The sequence below is a fragment of the Chaetodon trifascialis genome, chromosome 14 (assembly GCF_039877785.1).
Source record: "Chaetodon trifascialis isolate fChaTrf1 chromosome 14, fChaTrf1.hap1, whole genome shotgun sequence".
Lineage (NCBI taxonomy): Eukaryota > Metazoa > Chordata > Actinopteri > Chaetodontiformes > Chaetodontidae > Chaetodon > Chaetodon trifascialis.
Window position 1 is genome coordinate 11112498 of NC_092069.1, and position 26593 is coordinate 11139090.

Genomic DNA, 26593 nt, shown 5'->3' on the forward strand with positions numbered 1-26593 from the left:
CCCTCTTTTGTCTCCGGGTTCTTGAAGGGAGGGTTAATGAGCTTTCCTGGCAAGCTGTAGCGCTTGGAATCCGGGGATAAATGGGAATAATTTTGTTGTTTTTTTGTTTTGTTTTTTGTGATGGACTTGGCAGAGATGTGAAGCCTCGTGCCACCATGTGTGTTTGTGTGTACTTGAATGATAATGTGTGTTTGTTTGGATGTGTATGAATGGCTTTGAGGCGGGGTATATTGCATTTCATCCCTGCTGGTCCATTATTCCTCTTCAGAAGCAGGGAATCTGGAACACTCTTTAACAGTTGGCTCTGTCACTATTCATCTTCCAGCCATCTCAGCAAAACTCTTGTCCTGTCCTCCTTTTTACCACCAAGTACTTTCTCCCTTCCTTTATGTCCCCTCTTCCTTCCGTGTCTCTTGTTACAAGGCAGTGGACAGCCCTTTGTCCAGCTAAAGCTGCCCTCTTTTGTTTGCGCGGCCTTTTTTATCCTTGTGCTAATCGCCATGGTCGTGTGCCTGAGTTGGACCCCATATTTCACGCTCTGCTCTCCTTTGTTTGACACACCGCCCCTGATAAGAATCCCAATTCTAGGGCCTCTCTGATATTGAAATCCAACAGCGGTGTAGAAAGAGCCTTCAATCATCCATTATCTGTGCTCCAGTGATTACCATTCAATCTCCCAGGATCCATGGTCCTCATCACCGGCCCCAGAGCTGAGGCAGTCCCCTGAAAGCACCCACATCCCTTAACGCCTGTGTCACATGCAAGCATATCCATAGATATTTCTGATGGCGTCTTGAGACAGCCCTGTATTGAATGCTGCTGGGAAATGTCAGTGAAATGTCACTCATCGTTCTCCACCGGAATCTCTCCGTCTCTGATGTGGCCCGGGTTTTTTGTGGGACTCTTGTGAAGACACCTTGTGACATTATTGGGTTTCTTTGTCCTTAAATGGCCATAGAATTTTCAGGGTTTTTTTTTGTTTTTGACACAAGGATTGCTCTTTTTCTTTTTAAATAAGGCTGTGTTGTTTTTAATGTCACAGACTTAATTGGCTGTTTTAAGACGGAATTAGTTGATTATTTATAAGTTGCACATTAATGCCTCTTTAAATGGTTCAAAGGCAGTGTCTGCTCCTCTGCTGGCCTGTGGCCATTGTTCTCTTTTAGAGGATGTCCTTGTGCCTCGCAGCATTTGCATTTTTGCACTAAATGGAATTTTCTGCATTGACAGACAAGGCAAGACAAACAAAGCAATAACAAAAACAAAACATTTAAGTATGCATCGCTGTGCATTGTCTGCCTCTTCTTACAGAAAGCAGCCTTTGATGTGTTAATACTAATAGTCTGTGTTTCATTGTCAAGTGGTGGTTGTGGCTGAAAGAGAAGCACTGAGAAATATGGGCCAAATCTTCCCGTGTCTCTCGACTGCAACAGGCTGTAATGATGTTGAGTTTGATGTCAAACAAAGAGAATGCATTGTTTGTTGCAGACCCAGGCGCATCATAGTAGTGGAACCTTTAAAAAAAAAAACTAAACGCATCCTTGTCATACATTATAATATTAGAATCAGGATTGATTAAGACATAATTATCACTTCTGTTTTCCTAATTTATCCTGCTTATTCTTATTGTTTTTGAAATATAAAGACATCTTTGTGCTGCAGATATCCACTTATCAAGCCCTCTATGTTTAGATACACAACAGCTCCCAGTGCCTTTGTTTAATGTAGTGTACACATCTTCATTAGTTATGTATAGCCTCTAATTACTATTGATGAGACTCTAGCTGATTTGGGTACAAATCTATAGCTTTTGTTATTCTAATGAGTGTTATTTACCCTCAGATCTCCAAGCCAGGGGGCTTTGGAATGGGGCTTTGTGCAGGCAGATATAGCCGGGCCGCTCCAGCTACACCCACTTGTTTTTGTATCTGCCGACTTTGACAAAATCCAGTTTGCCTCCCCCCACATCATCACCCGTCTGCATGGATGTATAGCACTTCCCGCTCCTCCATCTGTTTTTGTCCACCCATGAAAAGGTCCATTATAATCTGCAGGATGCACAGTTGACGTGCCGCAAGCTCTGCTCAAGCCAATCAAGGCACCTCACTGAACTTAGGCCACAAATCCGAGAGGCCCAGACACCTCCCCCAAGTTGATTTTGATTATTTGGTCTCTCTCTCTGAAATCTTCAGTTGAACAAGTTTTTATAACAACATTGTCTCCATCATCCCTTTCCCCCGTGAAAGCTTCCAGCCTGAATGGGGCTCTATGCATGCCCACTGGATGATGGCAGGCTCCTGATTAACCCTGGAGTGACTAGCTAATGTCATTGAAGGAGGGCCACCTGGCTGTGAGACTGTACAGTCAGCTGCCACTGAAGGACCAGAATAGGAGACGACCAGGTGTTGGGCTCCAGCCCCCCTAATTGTTGCCATGTAATAGCCTGCTTGACTGCACAATATAGCCCAGGGGCGAGGATTAGGAAAAAGCTGTTGCCAACACAGAAGTCCATTTTCTTTTTTGCCCAAGGTTTTGTTTGTGGGTTTCTCTCTGTGTGCATGCTTATGTGTGTATACATATATGTACATCTCCATTTGCCATCCTCCTCATCCAATACAGTTATAGCAGGTAGAGGGCTGGGCTTCTTTTCCTGGCTGTCCCCAAGCCCCTTACACACCAGCACAGTAATTTGAGACATGCACGACTATATCCTTGCTTTCTCATTGGGAAGCCTTCTAATAAGGATGTTCGACCTAGAGCCATTTTGCATGAAAGTAACATACACACTGGGCTGAGGGCTCACTCTACAGATTGTCATAATTGCCTTGCAACAAAAAAAATTTGCATCGTATCCTTGGCTCTTCAACAACAAATATATTCATCAATCCTTATTAAGATCATTTGAACAAAATGATATGAACAAATTGGCCCGGCAGTCCAGTGTCTGCATATATCATTTTTAGATAAGAGTTCATATCTCATTGTAATCGCAATGGCATTGATTGAAATATGTCCAAAATGAAAAATAAGAGCAAATGAAATCACTAGTGCCCCCAGTAAATAACCCTCTCTGCTCTGGGCAGTCACCACAGTTGTGATCTGTAACCTTGCGCTAATCATTATCATTCCCGCTAAATGCCTGGCATTTTGCATAAGGCCAGGGCCCCTAATTGGCCCGATGAACCTTTCATAGTGGGGGTAATAGAGCAACAAGAGACTTCAGTGTGTCTTGGTGGGGGGGCAGACAGAGATGCTTGTCGCCAAGGCATCACAGTTATTCTATTGCACATGCCACAAGCATCATTAAAATTGCAGAGGCCTGTGTTCATTTTGTTTTAATATTTCATCAGTGCTTGTCTGAAGAGTGTTATCGTATGGTTAAAATCAGAGTCATTTGGCATGACCCAGAGTTGGCGCACTGCTCGTGCAATTTAAGTGTCAGTCTGGTTTTCTAGTATCAAATAGATTATAGAACACCAGGGTACTTTGATCGCTGCCATGCTTTGAGGTGTGTACTGGGGGGCCAAGCCTCACTTTGAGTCTGTAGCTCGATAGTAATTATTACGCCTTAAATTTCATTATGAAAGTTGGAAGAAAGAAGAGGTGAAATGCCTCATAACTAATCAGATGGATTTCAATCAAAGACTAGCTCCTGTGTACCCTTCTCGGTTTCATCTTTGACTTTTTATTAAAGGTTCAAATTGAGATCAGATAGATGCTGTTGTTCCCTGTCTCGATTCTGAACAATTCAAATATCAGGAACTGAAGGAAAAATATGACGCATATTCACCTCAGATAGCTCATAAGATGCGCACCTTTGTCCTGACCTAATAATGTTTCCAGAAGGCTGAGGCATTCATGTCACTCTGGCCATCATCACTTACAAAGGGGACCTTCAGAGAGAACTCTCACCCAGCCAGTCACAGAACTGTATCTGTTAATCTTCATCCCTGTGAGCCTTTTTGCTCATCTTATTATGACTTTCTGTTAATGCACGGTGGAGGCCTGTGTGACTGTCTGGCTATAATGGCCCTGTGTTTGATTAATCATGTCGATCCATTGTGTTTCACATCTAAGGCTGCTGCGTTAGGACTCATCAATGGAGACCAGAGTCCTTTGAAAAGGAGATTGGTTACAGACTCAGTTCATCTGAATACACAAGCCCAGCAGGCTTTGATGGCAGTTGTGTTGTGTTGAGCAAACCATGCAGCAACAAATTATGATGTCATCAGACATCTTTTGGCTATCCTGTTTCTCTGTGTTGTGAGGATGACTTGTGTTATCATTTATGTTCCATGAAGCCCCAACAATCAGTCGGTCCTAAGATAGTTTAGAGGTCAACTTTGACTTTTGTGTAAATGCTGCTCTCATGATTTGTTGTGAAACAGAAATCGATTTTTACTGTCCCCCAGTGGAATGGTGGGCTGCAAGAGACTTGAGAAAATGGGTGACTACTTCCTCCAGTCAGCTCATAAATAATCTGGTCATGCCAGCGAGCAGACATCAGATTTTGTCTGCAGCTGTGGCAAACCTATGTGAAATCACTGATGGGCAGTGATGATGTCACAGGTTAGGAGTGATGTCACAGCCATAACTTCCCATCCCGCTGTCTGAATGCCAGATGGACGGTAGAGAGGTGGAGGTTGGAGCTTAGAAAGCTCTTGCTGTGGGAAACTCACCCCTCAGGAGGTGTCATTAACCTGGTCTTACTGTTTGACCCGACTCCTTTGGGGCTCCTGAGCTCCAGTTTCCTGGACCCGCTCCTAATTAGGCTACTTGTTAAAACTCTCTGAAACCAGCTATTCCTCTAGAGCATCTGATGTTGTGTCTATACACACCCAGAAAATGGACACACAAACACCTCCACTCATCATAATGCATCTGTGACACATTCAGACTTTTTCTGTCCTGCTGCTGTGTCTACAGCAAAAAAGCTGTTTAATGAGACACCAAGGTTTGAGTAGCTGCTATATAAAATGGGAGTGGGATACGCGCGCACACACACACACACTCTACAGTCACCCTGCTGGCTACTTTCTGTCATACACGCTCTCACTTTATCCATCTCAATCTGTTGTTCCTTCCCACTCTGCCATTATTCCAGCAGCCAGCTTTATTGCCACATTCACCCTCTCTGTCCCAATCTGTCTTTCTCCCAGTGTCTCTCCGTCTAAATGTCTCCGCCTTCCTCCCCGTTTTCCCATAATCACCTCACACCTCTAAGGGCCTCTGCTGAGACGAGCTTCACACCTCAGCCCTCGCTGTGACAACAGGTACGGCTGGCACTCACTGCCTGGCCTCTCTCCAATCAACACCTGCTCGGATTTATCCCTCTTTCTTCCCGTCCTCTTTTCTATCTTCCCCCCTCCCTCCTTTCAGTCTCTGCCTTTTTTCTCCATAGTTCTATCCCTTGTTTTTGTGCCTCTACCAATCCTTTTCCCTGTGTAGCCCCTCTGTACATTTCCCAGCCTCTCTGCCATTTTCTGCCTCTTATCACTTCTTCCAGAGTGCGTAACAGTTCATCCATATGCAGTCCAATCAATTTCTCCATACCAATGCCTCCTGGAGATGGCACTGTGATACCCTATTCATTTAACATGTTCATGGTGCACCAGTCTGCTTCCAACACCTCCTATGGTGGCCAGTAGAATGACTGATAGTGCCAGCCTTTATGCAAGTCATTTAAAGATCATCATCAATCATTTTTCAAATCTGACACTTAATTCACCACCTAAACAAGAGGCGTAACCCATTTGGATGGACAGTATTTGTGTGATGGTGTGCATGTGGTGTGAGGAGGTTAGGCACTATGCCTTTCAACAAAAAAAAATAATGACCACATCTGTTTTTTTTTTTTTGTACTGCTTACACATGGCACAACCAAGCACCCCCCGCCCCCCACCTACCCCACCACTTCCTCTTAACAGGCCAATTATGTGACGGCTGGGAGTCAATGGTGCTGTGAGCTACTCCTGAGCTCCTCTCCTCACCAAGGTCAAGCTGATTGGCCCAGGTTAATGGGCAGATGTGGGGCTAAGAGAGGAGGGGGTCAAGCACCTACAGGGAGGCACCCTCCACCTCATCTCTAAACTGTCCCTCTTCACTACAAGAGGCCCCTTTTACCACCAGCGCTTCTACAAACAGGATTAACCTTGGCTGCTGCTGTGGAGGCCAGAGGAGCGTAGGAGTGGTTCCTCCCCTATGCATGGCAAAGTTGTTTTGGTTGTTTGTGTTGTTTTGGTAGCCGTTGAGTTTTTTAGTGTTCTCCAATTAAAACTCAGAATCATAAGGAGTCATGGTCAGCCATGTGTCCTCTCTGAGGAGCATGTAAACTTACTGTATATCCTGATTGTGGGTAACAGGTTTTTCTTTTATTTTAGTTTAATGAACACCTGTGTTAGACTTTAATCAACTTTCCTTCATACACAGTGTTTCTCAAGGGGTGATGGCCTACAGTTTCTAATGGAGATATGGTATAATTCTCAAAAAGGACGTCAGAACTGTCTGCTGTCTTGCTTGCCATGTGAAAGGAATATCTTACATTCCAAAATGATCTGAGACCTGTATGTCTTGCCACATCCCTCTTTCTTCCATCTTTTTGTCTCAAGTGCAGTCAGCAGCCACATCTGCGCTTGGTGAGTGATTGTCTGTGGTCCTGGCTCCTTTCGTTGCTGCCCCTTTCAATGTTGTTGATTCAGTTGTACATTCTTCCACCAAACTAAGGTGGTCAAAGAGGTGTACACCCTGGTTTACTGAAGAAACAGATGCTCTTCAGCAGGTTTACAGGAGACTGGAATGCAAATGGTGTGAATCAAAACTTGAAGTGTTTTACCTTGCATGGTAACTGTGTGTGTGGACTTCTATATGTGTTGTATACACTCCTAAAGCTGCGTATTTTTCTCACCTACTCAATTGGTGTGTCTGCCCTGGTTTTCGCTTTCTTAAAGTCTTGTATATCTCATAGAACACTGTAGTAATACCACATCACAATTTTCTGATGTGAACTATGGCCTACCTCAGGGCTCTGTTCTTGGCCCTCTGCATTTTTCTTTTTATATTTCACCTCTTGGCTAAATTATGCAGTCATGAAATTAATTTCCATTGCTACGCTTATGATACTCTGCTGTATGTGCCTGTAAAAGTAGAGGATAATTCCCCATTTATTAAATTAGTACCCTCCTTGTCTATTGTGAAAGACCGGATGTCAAGTAGTTTTGTGCTCTGTTGAAACTGAGATGCTGGCCATCAGCCCTGCTCAACATAGACACCAGTTTGATCAAGTAACAGTAACTGTCAACAACTGTGTGATTTCTCAGAGTTTTACAGCCAAGAATCTTGGTGTTATATTTGATCCTTTCCACTCCTTTTTGCCTATGCGGCATCACCTTTGCCTGGAATAATCTCCCTGCTCATATGAAACTGTGACTCAGTTGAGGCTTTAAAATTCAAACTTGAAACTCCTTTTTGTCTTAGTCTCCATGATTCTCTTAAACCCAGCGCTTGTAGCTCATGTTTGTCCGGCCTATAAGAACACACTCTACTAAACGCTGCATCTCCCTCAGTACATGAGCGTCTGAGCTGTGTGCCTATCTCGCTCTTCTTTCCCTCTTGCTTCTCTATGCTGGACCAATAGCCACCCTGGGACTTCCCACTCTCCCCTGGTGCCTCCTTCTTGATATTTTGAATTTGGATCTTCATACTCCAGGAGATTCAGCCCTTCTTCTTGTCTCCCTCTCTGTCCCTTGTGTGCATGTTGTCCTTGTCTCTCTCCGTCCCTCCATGTGTTTGTTTCCTTTCCTTTGTTGATGGTGAGCTTGAGCTTTGCTTCTTGTGTGTTAGATCATGTGACTCAGGTCCTACCTGTTGGTAGCATTCAAAGTTGCTTAACATCCACATTCTTATTTGTTTAAGAATGTATCAATTATTTTGTCATCCTAATAATTTTACCATCATCTGTACACGTGACATCTATTGTACGTTTTTCCATCCTTTTTTTCCAGGGAGTTTTTCCAAATCAAGGGTTTAAAAATTGTATTTTTTTATGAGGCAAATTTGCGAAATTTGGCTAGATAAGTGAAACTGACTTGGCTCGACTATGAAAACTTAGCCTAACTGAAGGAGCATTGCACTCTTATAACCTCAAAATGATAGAGGTATGTTTGACAAAAGGGAAGGAGGCATTCACCCTTCATGTACCTGTAATCTGTCTTCTGTGACTTAGAAGTGGAAAGAATTAGAGCTTAAGCAGTGAAATGTCTGCATAGGTTGTCTTCAGACCCCTTCTAATTCCTAATGCGTAATATGGACCTTCACTCTCTACCCTGCTTTATCAGCAGATTAAATTATGTGTGAGTGCGTGCATGTGTCCATTTTTACAATTACTGCAGAAGGAGAGTTTAGACTAATGACAAAATGTTTTTGCATGATCTTCTTTTTTTTCCAAATAAAGCACAAAACAGGGTTCCAACATAGGATTTTGGCATTGCTCCTCAAGCACACTTGGCTTGAACCCACTCTAGTCTTGAGCAGTCTCCCAGTTCCTGCTGCTGACAGCCACCCCTATAGCTGCAACCACTACAGTTCAGTGTTGGGATGGTATTCCTGAGGCGTTGAGTGTTATCTTGTCTTCACCAGATATATCACTGGTGGGGCTTTTTTTTGTCCCATCACGCTCTCAGAATCCCTGAACTTCCTCTTGGCTGACTCCAGATGGACTGTCACATAGTTGTCGTTAGGTTCATTGTCATCTCCTGACCAAGAGCCTTATAACAGTTTACTGAGAGAATCTTGATGGTTCAAACCATAGTGCATTTCACAGATCTTAAATAGTCCATTTTCTACAATCTGTGTCTTAACACAGCTCTGTCATTGTCTTGCCTGAATTTCTTTGAATTTAATGGTGTGATAGGCATGCAGCAAACAGATAAATGAGGCATTTCATCAAAACTTCATTGCCATATCAATTAAGTTTTTGTGTTACATTTTATTTGTATCTCATGCCCTACTAGCACAAAGCACGTGTGTGTGTGCGCAGGGTGAAGTAGTAAAGGTTCCTGCTGATGGTTCATGCTTTTCCGTTGATGCCTCCCCGCTGGCTGAGTGTGTTCAAAAGATGCTGAGTGTGTGTCAGAGGCCAGTGGTTGCGTGAGGCCTTTTGTCAGCAGGAGGACTGAGGAACACAAAGACGGAGGCAGGATGGTCAGGATGCTGCTCTCCAGAGAGACACCAGTTCAGAGGTCAACATAGGCTCTTTTGGGGCCATGTAGCCTGTGTGTGTGTGTGTGTGTGTGTGTGTGTGTGTGTGTGTGTGTGTGTGTGTGTGTGTGTGTGTGTGTGTGTGTGTGTGTGTGTGTGTGTGTGTGTGTGTGTGTGTGTGTGTGTGTGTTGTGTTGTGTTGTGTACCTACTTATGCACAAGCGCCCATGTGTGAGCATGTGTATGAGTCTGTATGTGCTGGGTGGGGTTGCGCACAGCACCAAATGGATCCCAGTGGACAGACGTTTTCAGGACAGGTCCCCGTGGACGGAGAGAGTAGAAGGGAGGGAGATGATGATGATGAAGGTTGGTGGCTGTTGGCCGATGGGGTCCAGCAGGGATGGAGCAGCCTGCTAATGAAGAGCCATCTGAGGCCTCCATTCACCTTGAACATGGGCCACTGCAGCTGCCCTGACCTTGGCTTTGATCCACAAAGATGCTTGACCCCCACCATTCCCTCAGAGCTACCCCCCTGCCATCTGGACAGCATGCATGCATATGTATACATTCGTGCACACACCCACAGATACATATGCATGTACACGTAGGCTGACTCATATGCACATGCACATGCGCTTTCACAGGTTTGTTGGAGTCTGTCTCTAGTGTTGTTTGTTCAGCCACATACAACATTTATTATTTGCCCTGTAAGCTGAATTTTGTGTGTTTGTGCATAATTGACCTGTGTGTCTGTGTACTAGTGTATGTGTACATAAGTCACTGCCTTTGTCCCCACTAGTGACAAAAAGAGGAGAGCAACACACATTGCACATTATTTATAATGTGTACATGTTTCAGTTAATAGACTGGATTTGTTTTTCTCTTTATAGTTATACTCCCTCCCAACCTTCATAACTCCAAAACTATAATATCCATGTCTTTGAATATTAGTCCCCCAGCTAAAGTTGTCTCACATTAACTCAGATCTGGGATATTTTTTTCCTTGTTACTATCCCAATGGTTGCCATGCTCCATAGACGTTGCATTGCTTTACCTCTCCTTTCCCTAATGGGAATGCAGCCGCTTGGAACGTAGGGGTTCCTTGGAAATTCCCAAAGTGGTGCAACACACTCCCCTCCCACACACTGGCTTGTCTTGCTTGTCCGCCCAGTTCAGCTGTAAATGACAGTTATGTCACGGGTGACTTAAGTTGCAGTCCATCTGTGGAAATGTAGACCTGTCTGCATTTTCCTTTTTATTTATTTCATCCCTAGTTTTATGAGATTTTTTATAGCATGAAATATAGCTAAGGGCTATGCAATACAGTATTGTAGTTCATCAGAAAGGCCTTTCATAACACACATTTTCATAAAGTGTAACAGTTTGTGATCCGATCTTACCGCTGAAGTATTGAGACAAACATGAGGCTTAGCCAGGCACTCATCAGCAGTAGCTGCAGCTTGTGTTTTCCGTAAAAGTAGGTCAGTGTCAGCAGGTTTGGTGTCCATGACATGGACATAGCCTTTGCCTCACTGTTCTGGACATGTCCCTTGATTAAGTTACTGCATGGAGGCAACAGCATCTGTGCATATGCAGGGGAACAAGCTGTGCCCATGGCTTGGTAATTAGAGACCAGCAGAGAGATGAGGGAGTGCGGGAGAGAGGAGGCAAGATTACCCCTCACTGTGCATCAGGTCTGATTTCTGTGCAGCAATTTTTTTCCCCACAGATAGCATCATACATTTACTTAAGTGAGCTGATTATGGCTCTCGCTTTCACTCATCTCCAAAATACCTTTTATTAGTCTCCCTCCCTCACCGCCTGTCTTTCTCCCTGGTCATATATTTTCTCTCGGCTCTTGATAATTCTACACTATTTCCCTTCATTTAGTCTTTGAAATTTTTTTCTTACCCACTATAATCCATTTGGCTAACTTGGAGAGAGGGCAGCGGAAGGAAGTAGTGGAGGAGAGGCGTGTGTCGGAGTCAGAGAGAGCGTCTGCTCCAGCTGGAGTCAATATTTGCTTTAGGAATCTCAATAACAGGCCTCCAGTCATCTGCATCTCTGATAATGGACAGCCATATGGCTCTGTTGACCCACGCTGTGCCGAGGTTCTCTTTCTCTCCTCATCCTCCCGTGTCTTTCGTTTGTTGGCTTCTTTCTAACTTCGCTCATTCCTTATCATTAAGTCCTTTCTCCTACTCTATTTTGTCTTCCACTTATTACCAATCTGGGCACATTTTGTACTTTTACAAACATCCTTCCTCTGTGTCTGTCATCCATAAAAGCCTGGATATGACCCACCACACAGAGCTGTGACCCAGGTTACCATGGCAGCACAGACTGGGATGCCCACTCTTTGTCCAATACTGTTTCCAGCAAGTGACAGAAAGCAGTGACGTTGCTTGTCTGGCTTTGACTGGATGATGGATGGAAAGCTCAAGAGGGGAGTGCTGTCACATGCTTAAAGACATGCTGCTCTGCATCTCTTAAATGGAGGGGTTGGCCCCGGAGAGGATGGAGATACAGTACATTAGTTACAGGTCGAAATTATTTTTTATTTTTTTTGTCTTCCATTCCACTTTTCTGCTTGGGGTGGAAAATATGAGCTTGTACTTTAATGGATTTCTTGGTGTTCTGTCCTGACAAGTGTGTTTACCCAAGAGTCAAAATTTCCAACAAAATGCCAAAAAGAATTTGCTGAGCAGAGTCGACTTACCTATTTTTTAAGTGTTTCTGCTTGGAAAAGCATGTTTATTATAACCTACTCTCGCTAATGTTTCTTTCTAACTTTTGCCTTCATGGTAAAATAATGGTACTCATGTTTAGACAACATGTAAGTAGACCAACACAGCAAGTCCACCCTGCTCCCTATCGTTCTCTGTTACTCTGTCCTTTGTCTTCTTCTGCCCTCTGTCCATCCCTGTCCCTGTGAGCAGCTTGGCCGTTGTACTCCCTGGTGCCTCCCGGCTCAGGTGCCCATCATCCCTGCTTTGCCACGGTTCTCTCAAAGCCATTGGTCATGGCTGCCTTGGCCCCTGCTGTGGCGGCATGTGCCCACAGCAGGCCCCCTGCCCAGTCACTGTCTCGTCCTATCTATCTAACCCAGACCAGAGCCTCTTGGCCCAGTCCAGCCTATCTCAGCTCAGCCTGGTTCAGCCTTGGCGTCAGCAACAGCCCAGTGCCACTCCACCCTGGCAGTCGTAATGAGCTGAGGGGGAGGGGCCCCTCTCTCTGCGAGAGTTGTGTGTGTGTGAGAGAGAGTGAGAATGCATGTGTTTGTTGAGCAATTTGTTAGGTTCATCTATCAAGGAAAATGGCCACAACAGACAGCCGTGAGAATAATCAGACTCATTGTCAAACATGCACACACACAGTCAAATCTGAAAAGTGCTTACTGTCATTATGCCATCGGAAAGACCTTTTTTACTCCAATAGCTCCCTGCACCATGTTTTATCCAGCACTTGCCTCCATTCCACAATAGATGTAACACGATGTATGTATGATAATGATATGATAATGGCCATCAGAATGTTTTCCACCCTCACCCGGCAGCCATTTTGCCGTCTTATTTATTTATTTATTAATTTGAGCTTTCCCATTTCAAATCCAGCCATCCATCCTGCATGCTGGCTGCCCAGGCTCCAGTCACTGCTTGTCACTCTGAATTTCAAATGGCTCCAATTTTCCCCCTGATGGCACGGAGAAGTGGCAGGCAGCACATCGGGGAGGGTGGTCCTAGACATGCTGCCTGCAGCAGGGGTTCTATTAGAGAGAAGAGAGGGATGAGAGGGGGGAGAGGAGAGGTCTGGAGCATCACGCCAGTAGTGATGTATTCTTTCTTTCTTTTTTTATGATTATTTTGGAGACTGCTTTCTCATTTGGGGATGTGTGGCATGGCTGATTGTTCCATCTTTGCTTCTGGCTGGGTTGCTGATGGTGGAGCTGCCCTGCCGGTAAAGCTGCCTCTCGCTCCCCCCACCCACATCTCCCAGTGCACGTGTATGCAGTGCAGCACTGAAAAAATGTGATTTGTGACTGTTGCTGTGACTTGTTCCGAACTGATAAACTGTGCTGTGTACAGATAGATGTCTCAATGATGTTCTGAAATGTGATTATCGTGTGACTGTTAATCGCAGGCAGAGGCTAACTATACCTTGTTCTTTCTTCTCCGACATGCCATTATGTGTTGTTCCTTAACAAGAGCTAACCAGCTATGAGGAGCGGGCGCTGTACTTGGAGGCCATTGTTCAGAACCACAGAGAGGTCATGACCTTCGAGGACTTTGCCTCACAGGTCTTCTCCCCCTCTCCTGGCTATCCAATGAGTGGGACAGGTGAGAAATGAACCACACGTCACCCCCCCCTCCATGCTGTCTCTTCATCCCACTGTTGCTTCATAACATTTGTGCATTTTCCTCTCTTCATTCCCTCTTCTTCGTCGTCTTTTCTTGGCTCTTTTTTCCATATCAGCCTCTGTCCTCCACACCTGTCCCCCCCTCCATCGTCTCCTCCACCCCTCTCATTCTCTCCACTCTTCTTCCACGCCCACGCTCACTGATGAATATCAAACGACAGGCCCGGCTCTTCACGCCATCCGGCCGACTTCAAACGCTCTGCCTTCTCCACTTCCTCAAGCCCCACTCACGCTACTTTGTTCATCTCTCCTTGTTTCAAACTGCATCTTTCCATGCAATTACTTCCCCATGAATATAAGCAGCCTTGTTAAATGGCGGTTGCAGAGTGCATGTTTGCGTGCGTGCGTGCGTGGGTGGGTGTGTGTGCATGCACGCGTCTTCATGAGCTCATTCACCAACACTTAAGATATCCGACAGACAAACAGCAGCTCGCGGATGTCAACACAGCACTCTTATCACTCGGTGATGAATAGAATGGAAAACGTGTCTTATCTTGTTCCTACTTGTACCAGCTCTGATCGATCTGCAGCAGCACTGAAATCAATACAGGATTGCACTTTTCCACTCTATTGGATCTCGACACACGTTCTGTTTTGACGAGGCAAGCACTCCACAATACCACACCATCTTGTCATTTTCAAAACTGTCAGTGCTTGTAAGTTTTAAAGGTGGCTTAAAGTCTGTGTAATATTTTGATCCTGTATGTTGGCATGTGAGAATTAAATGTCTGAATTTTGACTGTGCGACTGTCTGAGTGAGTGTGTGGAGGACTTCAGCTTCTCAGACAGCAGGTGTGATATTCAGGATGAAGGCAGGCAAGAGCTGGTCAGCCACATTACCATACTGTTTGCCCATCTCTCCTGCAGAGGTGTAAAATCTCCCCAGCCTGACCTCAAAAGGTCAGGAAGGACTGAGGAAAAAAGAAACATCCAGAGGAATATAAAGGAGGGAGAGCTGGGGAGACAAAAAGAGGAAGAGAACCTAGCAGTGTTGCTGACCGTTTCAACCATGGCTTCCTTTGTGGCTGAACGGAGTGAGGTTAGAGAGCTCAGCCAGGCTTCAGAATAATGTTTCACAACATGGGAGATATGCTGTGGCTAATGTGAGAGGCCATAACATAATGAAGTCTGTAAGGCTGTTGTGCCACCCTCACTGCTCCGGAAACTGGGTCTGAGCGGCAATTTGTATTCCTCCGGAATCTATTCGTGTAAATAGATTAATGCAAGGGTGTGTGTGTGTGTGTGTGCATGTGTGTCTGTCATTCATATTTTATCCAGGACTCACTTACTCCACACGGTACTGTAGCATAGGCACTTTCTTGTAGGTTAACCCTTCTAACGGTGCCGTTGAGTAATTTCACCTCTGCTCAGCAATTTCCTGAAGAAGGGGGAACTTTAACCTCTTAAATCCCGCCAGGCTCATTGGGTCAAAGTGTTCTTAAGAAAACACACACATGCCAGGTGTGACTACTACTGCTGCAACTAATCATTATTTGTGCATTGATTCATCAGACATTTTTTTTCTGCATGAATCTTTTAGTCTATAAAATGCAGATAGTGGAAAATGCGCATCATCAAATGATCCCACGCAAACATCTTCAAATGGTCGAAGGAGTTCAGTTTCCAATCATAGGACACTCAGAAAACCAGCACAGTTCCTGTTTGATGAGCTAGAACCAGTAAATGTTCAGTATTTAAAAAATGACTTGACAATTATTTGAGTGGCAAAATTAGTCAAGAGATGAATTGTCTCCAGCCACTACTCACAATAACATGTTTTCATGTACGCTTATTTATAAGCTGAAGGCTGCTCTGTAGCTAAAAACCATGAGCATGATGTGTGTGATGCTTAAGGCCACGTAAACAATCCTTTATCATTGTACTCTGTCATGCCTGACCGTATGTGTTCCATCAAGGTTACAGCTTCTGTGTAGCAGTGCTGGCTGGGTGACGCTGCTCCTCATTCTCACCCCTCTGACACATCCAACTGCCCTCCCATGCCGCGTGTGTGTGTGCGTGAGCATGAGCGTGTGAGAGAGTGCAGTTGTCCGCGAGTTCGTCCATCCATATGTCTGTCCGTTCCATCCTGCTCTGGCTCCCATTGCTGCCACTAACATGTCATCCATGCTCCATGACAGCGTGCAGGCGTTGGCCGGGGATGGTTTGGGACATGGAGTACCCCTGGGCCAAACTGGACTGTAAGACTCTGCCTGCTTCCTCCTCACTAGGCATGACGCCCAGCCCCAGCCCACCAACATCCACCCATTCATTCATTTAGGTCACCGTGGACCCCGCCATCGTCAAATAACTGGGGGTTGCGCTTGATTTAGCCCTTTCATTAAAGTGGAAAGCAGGTCTGGAACTCAAGTACAGATTCTGCATGCTGATGTCTAGATGAAGCGCTCCTGCAGTGTTTCATCACTATCTGTACGGCATTTAACCCCTGGCCCTCTCCTGTCCATCATCCATCTCTTTACCTTTTTGGCTTGTCAGTGTCCTCCACAGCCTTGTGCTCCAGGTTCCTGAATGCAACCTCACCCTCATCCTGCAACTTCAGTCCAGCCAGTCATGGCTTCCTGCATGAGCAAGTCCATCTGTCGTACAGACTCCATCCACAGTGCTTTGCTTTTGCTGTGTTACACCTGCACTGCTCTGCTCAGTTTTTTTATTGGTTTGTTCTTTTCTGTTCATCCTCTAACCTTTTTGTTCAAAATGAATAACTGTACACGAGAAAGCAGTGCTTCACTCTAGTGGATAAAACAACTTGAAAGCTCCCATGACCCTCTGAGGTGCCCCAGCATCTTTCACTTTTCTCACCCTATAACCCTCTCTGGTAGCGGTTGGTAAATGTTTCTCAGCCTGCTGTTGCCATTCATGTTTTGGATTTCACAATTCTTAGTTTTGAAACGTGTCAGCTGAACAGACTTATCATCAGACATTCTAGCCTCAAGGTTTCTTCAAAAAATTAGGACTTGTTGATTAACTCTTCACCAAATCAGTTAACCACGTCTGACTTTTAAACCCTCCAGCGACGACTAACCTCGACGCCATCTGAACATCCCTCCGAATTACTGACTTCTGAGGGGCGTTGTGTTCTGCTGCAGTGTGGTATGGTGTGTGCCGGTGTGTCCGCTGCACTCTCACATGATGCTCTACTCTGTTTTTCCCTTTTAGATTAAAAATGTCTTAAAGGTCCAAATACTGTTTATGGCGAAGGTAAGCCCCGAGTCAGACCGGAAGCTTGTTTCCGTCCAGTGGACTACCTACCCCTTCGCTCGTTCACTCATCCTGGCTGTTCCCCCACCCACCCCTCCTTTTTTCATTCAGTACTAACCACGCTTTATTTACTGAGTGCTCTGACAAAGGGAAGGGGACAGAGAAACCAGGCTGTTTATTTGGGGGGTGTCCTACTGTTTAGGCCAGGCTGGTAATTGAAAGTGATGCACGGTGGGGACAATTAGCACCTGACTAAGTAGCAGCATGAACAATACGGCTACACTTCTGGCCCTCGCTTCTGCATGTGGCGCGCCTTTATCTCTTCCCTCAGCAAACACTTTTCTCTTTTCTTTCTTTCCTTCCCCCCCCCCCCCCCCCCTCAGTCCCTCCACCCCCCTCATTTTCTCCTGTTGGAGTGTGCCTGTTTGCCTGGGGCAGACTCTGAGACTAACACCTGCCGCACTGGAAGACGTCTTTGTCATCTAAAGCCTTGTTTGAACTGCTGCAGAGGGGACCAATGGGATAGCAGGGCCATTTAAAGACTTTCTTTCTTTGTTTTTTTCCTTCTTTCCCTCCCCTCTTCTTTCCATTTGAAATTAACCTGACCACAAGGCAGTTCGCGCTGAGCAAGGAGCGGAAATGCTGGGGTGTAATGATAATAATGACACATTAGCCACTTCTGGATCTAGATGATTTCTTTTCACTCAGCAACTTACTATGAAAATTCTTACATAAGGCCATAGTACAGTGAAGAACATCGTTTGGAAACCGATGCAACCACACTCATTAAGTGCCACAGTGGGAGTGATGACTGTTTAGTGCAGCATGTTTTAATGGCCGCTAAACGAAAAGGGAAGTCTGTTGAGTGGGTGGTGAACTGTACCACGCTATTGTCTGTGTGTATTAGCTGTAATAGGTGGTTGCCTTCCTCCTGTCTGTCCTATGTCTTTACAGGCAGCCGATGCAGCTGGCGTTTAGTTTAGAAAACTAAGTGTTTACTGTAGGAATGAGTAGACGAATACGGGAATGCCGGATTTATTCCGTCCATAAGGCCAGCGCACACTTTTTAACCAAGCCAATGCTTTTTTTTTATATATTCATATGCAGATTTGGAAATACACGTTCGGACCCCCCCCCCCCCCCCCCCCCCCGCCTCATTCTCCCCTCTAGCCCTGCACAAAACACACACCCGATGTTTCATCCATAGCCCAGCCCTCCTCTCCCAGTGAGCCGCAGCCCTGGATGCTGCCGGTGTCCACTGTGCTGCTGAGTGTCTGTTACTCCAGCCATCTGCCATTCCTTTTAGCCGCTGCAACTTGAGATGCCTCTGAAAAAATGGCAGGAAATAAAAGGACAGGAAAGAAAATAGGCAACCAGATGCCATCTCCACAAAGCAGAAAAGTTGTTTAAACTCGAGGCATGGGGCAGAGGCAGGTGGGGGGGCGGGGGGGCATGGTTTGGGGTTTGGTCAGGGGCACACGGAGGAAGTTAAGGCGCTGTTCACAATACTTGATTGTCCTCGCCAGCATTTGATGCCCACCTCCCAGCATATTACTATTTGCCATCTCGTAATCATGGATGAGAATTTTTTTTTTATCTATTTATTTATTTATTTTGTAAAAGGACAATGTTTGACAATGGGAAGGCTCCGCATGTTCACAACTAGAGCATAATGTGTAATTTTATTTTCATTCAAAGCATTCTGCTGTCACACTGAGAATTGAATACTTTTTCTTTTTTTTTTCACCAGTAGATACAAAGGTTACCTCTCATTTTTTATATCCTATAAGCATCTGGAAAAGCTGTGCTGGGAAGAAAGGCAGCTTCTCTTTTAACAGGCTCTGCTTATCTGCAGCATGTGGAAACGGCATGTAATTTCTCAAATATTTTATTCGCTTTCTCAAATCTTTATTCTAATGGCTTAAGAGGTAGGACAAACTCAAAGCCTCACACTTTTTTTTTTCTTACAGTTTGCATTGTAAGTTTTGGGAATGTTGGTGACAATCTGATGAACTGGGTAATTTTGGTTGTGGGAGCAGCCACATGCATGACAAAGCATGCTGGGATGAGCAGCAGTCACACAGTGCCCAGTGAGCTCCTGCCATGTCTGACCAGCTTCTTCTCTGTTTCTTTCTGGGTCCAAACCCCCCACAACCCCCCACACCCCAGGTTCCTTCACCTGCAGCGTGAGCACCGAATCCGGAAACACCTCAGGAGTGACGGACTCCGCCGACCAGGTTTCACCCACGATGCCCCGTGCCACGAAGAACCGAGTTTCTGGAAAACTCCGCCGGTCAGCCAGCGCTATAAGCAAATCCTCTAACTGAGCTCTTCAACCCCGTCCCCTTCGCCCCCCCTTCCAGAGTGCAGCCTTTAATCTTTTCTCGAAGAACCTCACACACCCAGCCGTGACTGCAAGAGATTTTTTTTTTCTTTCCGTTTTGTTTTGCGTGTATTGTCTTTCTTTGTTTTTACTTTGTGTCACATAAACATGTAACTGGAGCATATTGCAATTTTTAATTTAAGTGTCAATCACTGATTTCGTTGATACATTTCCATTTGTCGTGGCGTTTAACTGCTTAATCGAGGTGGACATGTGACTAAGCTATTTGTGTTCATCCCGGTGGTTTCAGCTTAAGAATCAGCAACATAGGAAGATTCGACTTAAAGCGGCATGTGATTAAAAAAAGTCTCTTTTGCTCTCACTTTCTAGTACAGACGTGAGGCGCGCTAGAGAAAAAAAGTTCTTACTATACTAAGGGAATGGGAGACTGCTCTACCCTGTTTCTACATCTCATCTATTTCAACACTTAATGTGACAAAGCACTGAATGACACAGCTGTAAATGGCATCATGCTAAAACTGCACAAGAGATTGGTATTCATTTATACACGTGTCTGCCTTTTTACCTCCTCCTGCACCTGCCGCAACCTTTCTGTCAACGATACCACTTCAGCTCGGACCACGGTGGTGGACCCTCTCCCGACAGTGAAAAGGAGAAGAGACTGATGCATGGGGAAAGCCTCCCCAGAATGATTTCTACACAGTGCACTGCTCCACTGTCCCTGTAGCATGTGCAGTCAGAGGATTTTTAATAGTTTTGAACCCACAGTGGACAATCGATGACGTCTTTCTAATTCGAGCTGAATAGAATTTTTTTTTTGTTGTTGTTGTTTTTTTATCACTCTGATTTTCCTTTTTAAATGAATTCCAATGGATTGTGTCTTGATTTGATTTATGCAACTCTGCAGGAATGAGGAAAGACTGCGTTTGTAATTGTTTTCTGATGTCGTTAACGTAGGCTCATGTCCGGTAATTGAATAAGTTCCTGCTGTCTCTTTCCTCGGCTATCAGTTTCCCTGTCCTGTGAAGCTAAGACATCGACATTCCAACGTTCCCGACCAACGTTTTTGCACTCACTGTCATTGATTAACTAGCATCGAATGTGTCGCTCTGTTCTTGGATGTAAATTGCTTTAAGTTTTATTTGCTGATGTTTGCTAGGTGTACATAGAAGGGACTATTTGATGAATTATTTTGCTGTTGTGTTGTATTATGTCTTCATGTGCTGTTTAGAGGAAAAATACCGCCAGAGCCTCAGGTGAATCTTAACTCCATGCACTGGTGCGAGTGAGTGAGAGAGTGAGTGTGTGCATGTATGTGTGAGTTTCTGAGCGAGCTTCTCGCAGTGCCTGTGTAATGTCTGTCCCCTAAGATGCTGTCCCACGCCCACCCCAGCTCCCCATAATCAGATTTTAGTTCCTCCCCTTCATCATCTGAGACAGACCGTGGAAACCCTGCGTCACATGTGGTCGTTAACAGTCTTAAACAAAGTGTTGCCTCCCCTGCGCCTCTAAAGGTCACTGTCACTGTGCTTCCCACAACAAAAACAGCAACAACAGATGGATGTGCAATCGCAGGGTTCTCTGTTTAGTCTTTATTATAGGTGGTGTCCTGCTCCGTCTTTATCCGTGAATGGAATCAAGTGGCACTGACTCCTCCTCTTTCCCATGAGCCTCTCCCCACGTCGCCTCCTGAGGCCACGGGAGGGGAGTCGGGGAGGGGGTGTTTAGGTGGCATGCCAGAGCTGAACTCTAACAACTCTCCTAGCAACAGCCGGGCCGGCGCTCTCACTCCTCCAACCTGTCGGCTAGGGTTGTCATGGTAGCCAGGTGTTCAGCACACACGCACACACATTATACACTCACACCCTCTGAGGGCTCCACCCAAGCTGCAACACTATCCCCATCTGTTGCACTACTATGCCTTACTTTCCCCCACGCTCTCCTGTCATTTCTCCTCTCACATCTCGCCTCCTCCTCTTGTTTGTTCATTCCTCAGAGCAGAAAATGGGGAATCCAAACAGCAGGAGGATTTTTTTTTTCTTCTTTTTTCTTTGAAGAATGTATAGATATATGGGCCTGGATCACATCTATGGTTTTTACTTTCCCCAAAGCCACTTGAAGGAACCACACAGGATGCTGATCTAAAGATTGTAGGTTATAGATGCTGTCTCTTGAAGGGGCCTGTGCTCCCCCTTTGGTGGCTTAGTTGCTGGAGATGTTGTTTGGATCAAGATAAGGATTGTGCGTCTTAAATGCGTGAAGAATTGAGCTAGTGTTAGTCCTAGTATGTTTTTGCTTTTCTTCTCGTTTTAGAAATCCTTGTACATTGTGTCAAAATTGAGGGCTTCAGCGCCCTCTGAATATAAATATATTAATGCCTGTAATATAATCTTTGTATAAGAGAAAGATGAAAAAAAAAGCTTGAAGATTTCATCATTACTTGTCAACATATCAAACCGTTTTTAACGACCGAAGTCCTGCTATCTTTATTAGAAATGTGAAAATTGAAACATTTCATTAAATCAAGTTGAAATTGTGTGCGCCTTTGTCGTTTTTCCTTCTCAACAACGGATCAGCTAATTGTGCAACCTGCGATTTTGCGGAGTGCTCCTCGTGGGTTTTGTCTGCGTGTGTGTGTGCTGACATGATGGTCCTGTTACCATGGGCTTTCTGACCCTGGCCCTGCAGTGCTCACAGCAGCAGGGGTAACCTGACCCTCCTTCCATCTGTCTCCCCTGCTGCTCAGCCCTGCTTAGAGAAGGCCAGCATAATGGGCCAGAGATACAGGTGCAATGGTTGCACCTACGGGTGCTCTGCCTCGCCTGGGTCACATAAAGAGGCAAGAAAAGCACTTGATCATAATTGGATCCCTAAAACTGTGTGTGAGAGGAAAAAAAAAAAAAGCTTAACGTTTCCTCATTTTCACCCAACTCACGCTGTCATCATTGACTGTTTGCAGCAGAGCGGGCAGGGGCTGGATGTCCCAGACCCTCCCAGGCTGACATTCTCTGTGATAACTACCTGATTGTATTATTTCATGTGTCACACTGCTGGCTGTAGTCTATTTTCACACTTCAGATACATCTGTCTTGATATACTGTCACTGATGCCTTAAGGGGGAATAACACTCATATAAAAAAAAGTTTGTGTTATTCTTTTTGGCTTTGGACTGGTGCAGAGATTAATGAGCAGGAACAGACAAAACAAAGGAGAGTTCAAGTCAACGTAAGGATGATTTATTTTTGATTAAATCCTTAGAACAGATTATACAAGTCTCTCCATCAGCTGCACTGCTCTAAGTTGAGCTCTGGCTGACTGTGTGTGTCTTTAAGTCTGAGGTGGCACAATTGGAGGCTGCCTGCTAAATAACAGCTGATTTAATGCTTTGCGGGCTGTAGGGGTCAGATATAAAGCCAACTGAGCCCCTGAGCGTCCTAAATCAACAGAAAACCAGCAAAAATCGAGCTGCATGAGTCTTCCAAAGCAGACAGATGTTTTACTGCTGCAGAGGTGAGCTGCGATCCACCACCTCCTTGTACTCCTGTCATGTCCTGACATGGTATTAAGCAGAGAATTTATGATTAGGCCCTAAGTGCTTCTCTATGGCAGCGAAACGGCGTCTATTGAGCCACTGCAGCAATGATTTACTGCGAATCAGTCTGATAAACGGCGAATCGAAGGCAAAGGTTTTGGCCAAGAGGGCTTCTAAGGTTTCCTTTTCCTGCTGAGGACCACAAAATAGATTCGCACCATTTTGGAGTGTGACCCGCTGTGAGAGAGATGACGGTGCAGAGGAGGACTGAGTTGCAGGCGTTTGAATGCTGACATAGTTCAAACTTTTAGGGTGAGCCGCCGAGCGCACTCTGAGAAGCAGCTTTAAACCACCTGATGGGCAATAAAAGCAAGATTAAAACCGGACTTTTTCATAAGAAAAAGTAGTTGTGGGGAAAAAAGACGCAAAAAATCCACCAGAATAAATTCTTAAAAACAGAGTGAAGTGTAAAGATTATTTTTAGTCGTATCTGATCTTTGGGGGTTTAATTAGCGCACTGGGCAGTTGTTTGAAATTGTGTCCTGAAAATGAAACAATGGGTTCTTTCCTAACAGCTCAAAGTCGTCCAAATTTTGTTTTAAAGTAAATCATGAATTCATTTACATGTCATCTTGGATGATTATGTATTACAAATAATTTGCCGTGAGTCCACTAAAAAGAGAGCATTGCAGAAACACGCCATGAGTAACCCAGACTGGGATCAACAGGCGGATTATATCAAAAAAAAAATGTGTCAATAATACTAAACTTCCTCCAGAATGTGATTTTTCGTGAAGACATGAAGCTCATGAACACTTGCTTTTATTATTTCTGAAAAAGTGAGACGTGTGTCCTTTTGAAAATATTTTATTTCGATAGACAACAACGATATACACATACAATCAAAGCGCTATAAAAGCCAACATTTAAGAAAAATAACTTGTCCTTAAAAAAGATTGCATCTAAGGTAAGAGCTTTACGTTTTTTTTTTTCTTTTTACAAGAGCTGTGGAGATTGAAGATTAAAACCCGACCCACGACAAATATCACAACTCATACTGTAAATCTGACCCCCAAAAAAAATAAAAATAAACAAAACAACAACATAAAGTACAATAAAATAAAAAACATTTTGGCTATACGACATGTAAACTGCCAGAACGATTCACAGGAAAAAACCACAACAAACACAATAAGTTACATAAAATAATTAGAATAAATAAATAAATAAACATATGATGAAAAATATTGCAACAATCTTCAATAATAATAATAATAATAAAATATGTGCCAGCATTCAAAATTAAAACAGTCTATGATGACTTAAGGCAGTTATACAGCGGGATTTGGACGTGTATGTAGGCTATGTCGGACTAGGCTTATTTGTATACTAAAGGCATTTGTGGTTCTACTAAACAGGGAATGCTTCAGTCACTCTTTTTTCGTCCCACCAACACACAGTTGGTAAGTTCTGTCACTCACAAACTAGCGTAAAGCTACAGTGATGGAGCAATCATGGTCGGTGAATCCAAAAGGCTTTGATGGGGGGGGGGGGGGGGATGGGGGGGGGTTCTGAGATTCTTAAGACATTTCTTAGGTCTAGAAGCTATCATTGAACACATGTGCTGTCCTAGAAAAATACCCTTTAACAGTCAAACTAACGCTTTGTATTCTTTTTTTTCCCTTGATAAACTAATTTGAGAAAGAAAATCTCAAAATAGGCCTATATGTAATTCAAATATAGAGAGAAGCGTTGAACAATCACTGATTGGCATGGAAAAGACACCTCATGAAACACCACTTAAACACCAAACCGCCCTGCCTTTCATTGGCCTAAAGTTATGGCAGTGAGCATCACAAACTTTTTTTTTTTTAAACCCCAAAGCCACTTTTTTGTTTCTCTTTTTTTTTAATTCCCCCATGAAAGGCACGAGTTTTTGTGTTGTCTTCAGCAGGCGGGGCGCACCGGCATTTGGAGCAGGATCACCTGCCTGTTCTCCGAGGGGTGGCACTTGTTTATGTGCCTGGTGAGCCCCGGCGAGCTGTAGAGAGTGGCGGGGCAATATTTGCACGGGTAAATCTGGGAGGAGTGCATGAGGCGCAGGTGTCTCTCCTGGCCGGCCCTGCTGGTGAAACTCTCCCCGCACACCGGGCACAGCAGGCAGTCCACCGGGCTCAGATTGAGTGGGCTTTGGTTTGAGGCTTCCTCTGAGGATGATGATGCTGAGGAGGCAGAGGAGGAGGAGGAGGAGGAGGAGGAGGAGGAGGAGGAGGAGGAGGAGGATGAGACCGGAACCTGCTCTGCCGCGCGGTCGCTGGTTTGAAACCCGTGCTCCTCCAGCACTTTCTTTTGCAAGGCCTGATGTCCCATGATGTGTTTTCTTAGGTATGCCTGTCGCTTAAACCGCTTCCCGCAGAACTGGCAGTCATAAGAGCCATCTTCAGAGCCAGACTCGGACAGACCTGGACTCGGGGTGTCTCTGTCACTCATGTCTTTGGCTTCGTCGGAGACTGACTTGACACCTAGCGGTGGCATTTTGGCCATCTCGGGTTTGATGCCCTGTGCGGGTGACATTGCCGGTACGCCGGTGGTCCGGGGTTTGTGCCAGCGTCGGTGGGAGGCGAGGTTGGCCGGGCAGCTGAACATCTTATCGCACTCGGGACACCGGTACTCGACCCTGACGATGCGGGAACACTTGTGCTGAGCCAGAGAGAAGGGATCCGCATACGCCTCCTTGCACAGCTGACACACAAACTCCCCTAAAGGCTTGTTTCCTCCGGAGGACTGTGCCCTCGGCTTCATCTCCACCGGCCCCTCTTTGATTTTGAGACCAAGCACGGGAGAAGTCGTCACCTCGTCTTCAAAGTTGAGTTTTCTAATGGCTTTGGGTTTCTTGGAGGCAGGTTTCGATTTGCGCTCTGTGCCGTCAGCCGCGGGTCTCTTGGTACCGACCCGGTTGCTCGGTGCCGGGAGGCTGCTGGTGGTGGTGCCGCTGCGGCTGCTGTTGCTGGTGCCGATTTTCAGGTCGACGGGGGCGTACATGAGATGGTCCAGGCCGGAGAGGGAGGCAGGTGTCGGGAATGACTCGGCAGAAATGGGCGAGCCTAGATTGAAACTTCGCTCAAAATATCCCCTGTCGTGCTCCTTGCTGATGGGCCGGGTGGGGCTGTAGAGGGCTTGGCACACCGCCTCTGGATTGCCGAACTGTGCCGGCTTCTCCAGTCTTGGCACCGGCGCCTCAGCTGCTGTGAAATCCGGCGATGCTGCGGCGCGGTCCGGACTGGACGCCACGGACATCGGCGGGGAGGGGTCCGCCTGACACGGCAAGGCAGCTGGGGTGGGTTGCTCCTGGAGGTCATCTTCGTCTGACCGAGTCCTGTAGGAAACATGTGCAGATTTCTTGTTTCTTTTTACCAGGAATCCTTTTGGCATCTTGGCGAGTAACAGCGGAAAGGCACTTCGGGGAGGTGGGTGAAGTCTCGAGTATCCAGGTTTGTTAAAAATATGGCAACACTAGAAGCTTATGGGACTTTATCTCCCCAGTAGATCGATCCCTCTGTTGCTGAAATGTTTTCGTCTCCAAGGCATAGCTCCACTCTTTTTATGCCGGAATGATGCTATTGTTCTCGCCCCCCCGTTGCAGCATCCCCGACCAATCGGATGAAACCAAGATCCCAGTGGATTTGATTGTGGGAGGGCTTAGAGCCTGGGTTTGGTGGATTTCGTTGGAGGATGTGCAGATAGCTTAGCAGATGTACTGGCGGTTTATTACATTAATGTGTGCGCTCAGCCCCTCCCCGACAGAGGCACACGCCGGGACCCTCCTCTTTTTACGGTCTGATGGGCCCCTATACAACTGCACACGTGCCACGGCTTTGTGGATCTCCTC

At 45.5% G+C, this 26593-nt stretch overlaps 2 protein-coding genes across 8 annotated transcripts in view; one reads left to right on the forward strand and one right to left on the reverse strand.

Annotated features, from left to right (window-relative positions):
- ralgapa2 (Ral GTPase activating protein catalytic subunit alpha 2) overlaps positions 1-21704 on the forward strand; it is an 87342-nt gene extending 65638 nt beyond the window's left edge. For 3 of the 7 annotated variants that reach the window (XM_070978444.1, XM_070978450.1, XM_070978446.1), the window contains 2 exons: positions 13411-13532; positions 18998-21704. In XM_070978444.1, coding sequence (XP_070834545.1) covers positions 13411-13532; positions 18998-19155 — 280 coding nt within the window. In that variant the 3' untranslated portion in view covers positions 19156-21704. Of the gene's footprint in view, positions 1-13410; positions 13533-15750; positions 17979-18997 lie in introns of those variants that run through there. The other 4 variants (XM_070978445.1, XM_070978449.1, XR_011603020.1 and 1 more) reach the window with 3 other exon arrangements.
- A 1864-nt stretch (positions 21705-23568) lies between these two features.
- Positions 23569-26365, reverse strand: insm1b (insulinoma-associated 1b). Its single transcript, XM_070978492.1, has one exon. The coding sequence runs from the start codon at positions 26134-26136 to the stop codon at positions 24652-24654; it is 1485 nt and encodes a 494-aa protein (XP_070834593.1). The 5' UTR covers positions 26137-26365; the 3' UTR covers positions 23569-24651.
- Positions 26366-26593: the final 228 nt, after the last annotated feature.

Coding starts and splice junctions, on each gene's coding strand:
- insm1b (XM_070978492.1), bottom strand. CDS start 26,136: ATGCCAAAAGGATTCCTGGTAAAAAGAAACAAGAAATCTGCACATGTT.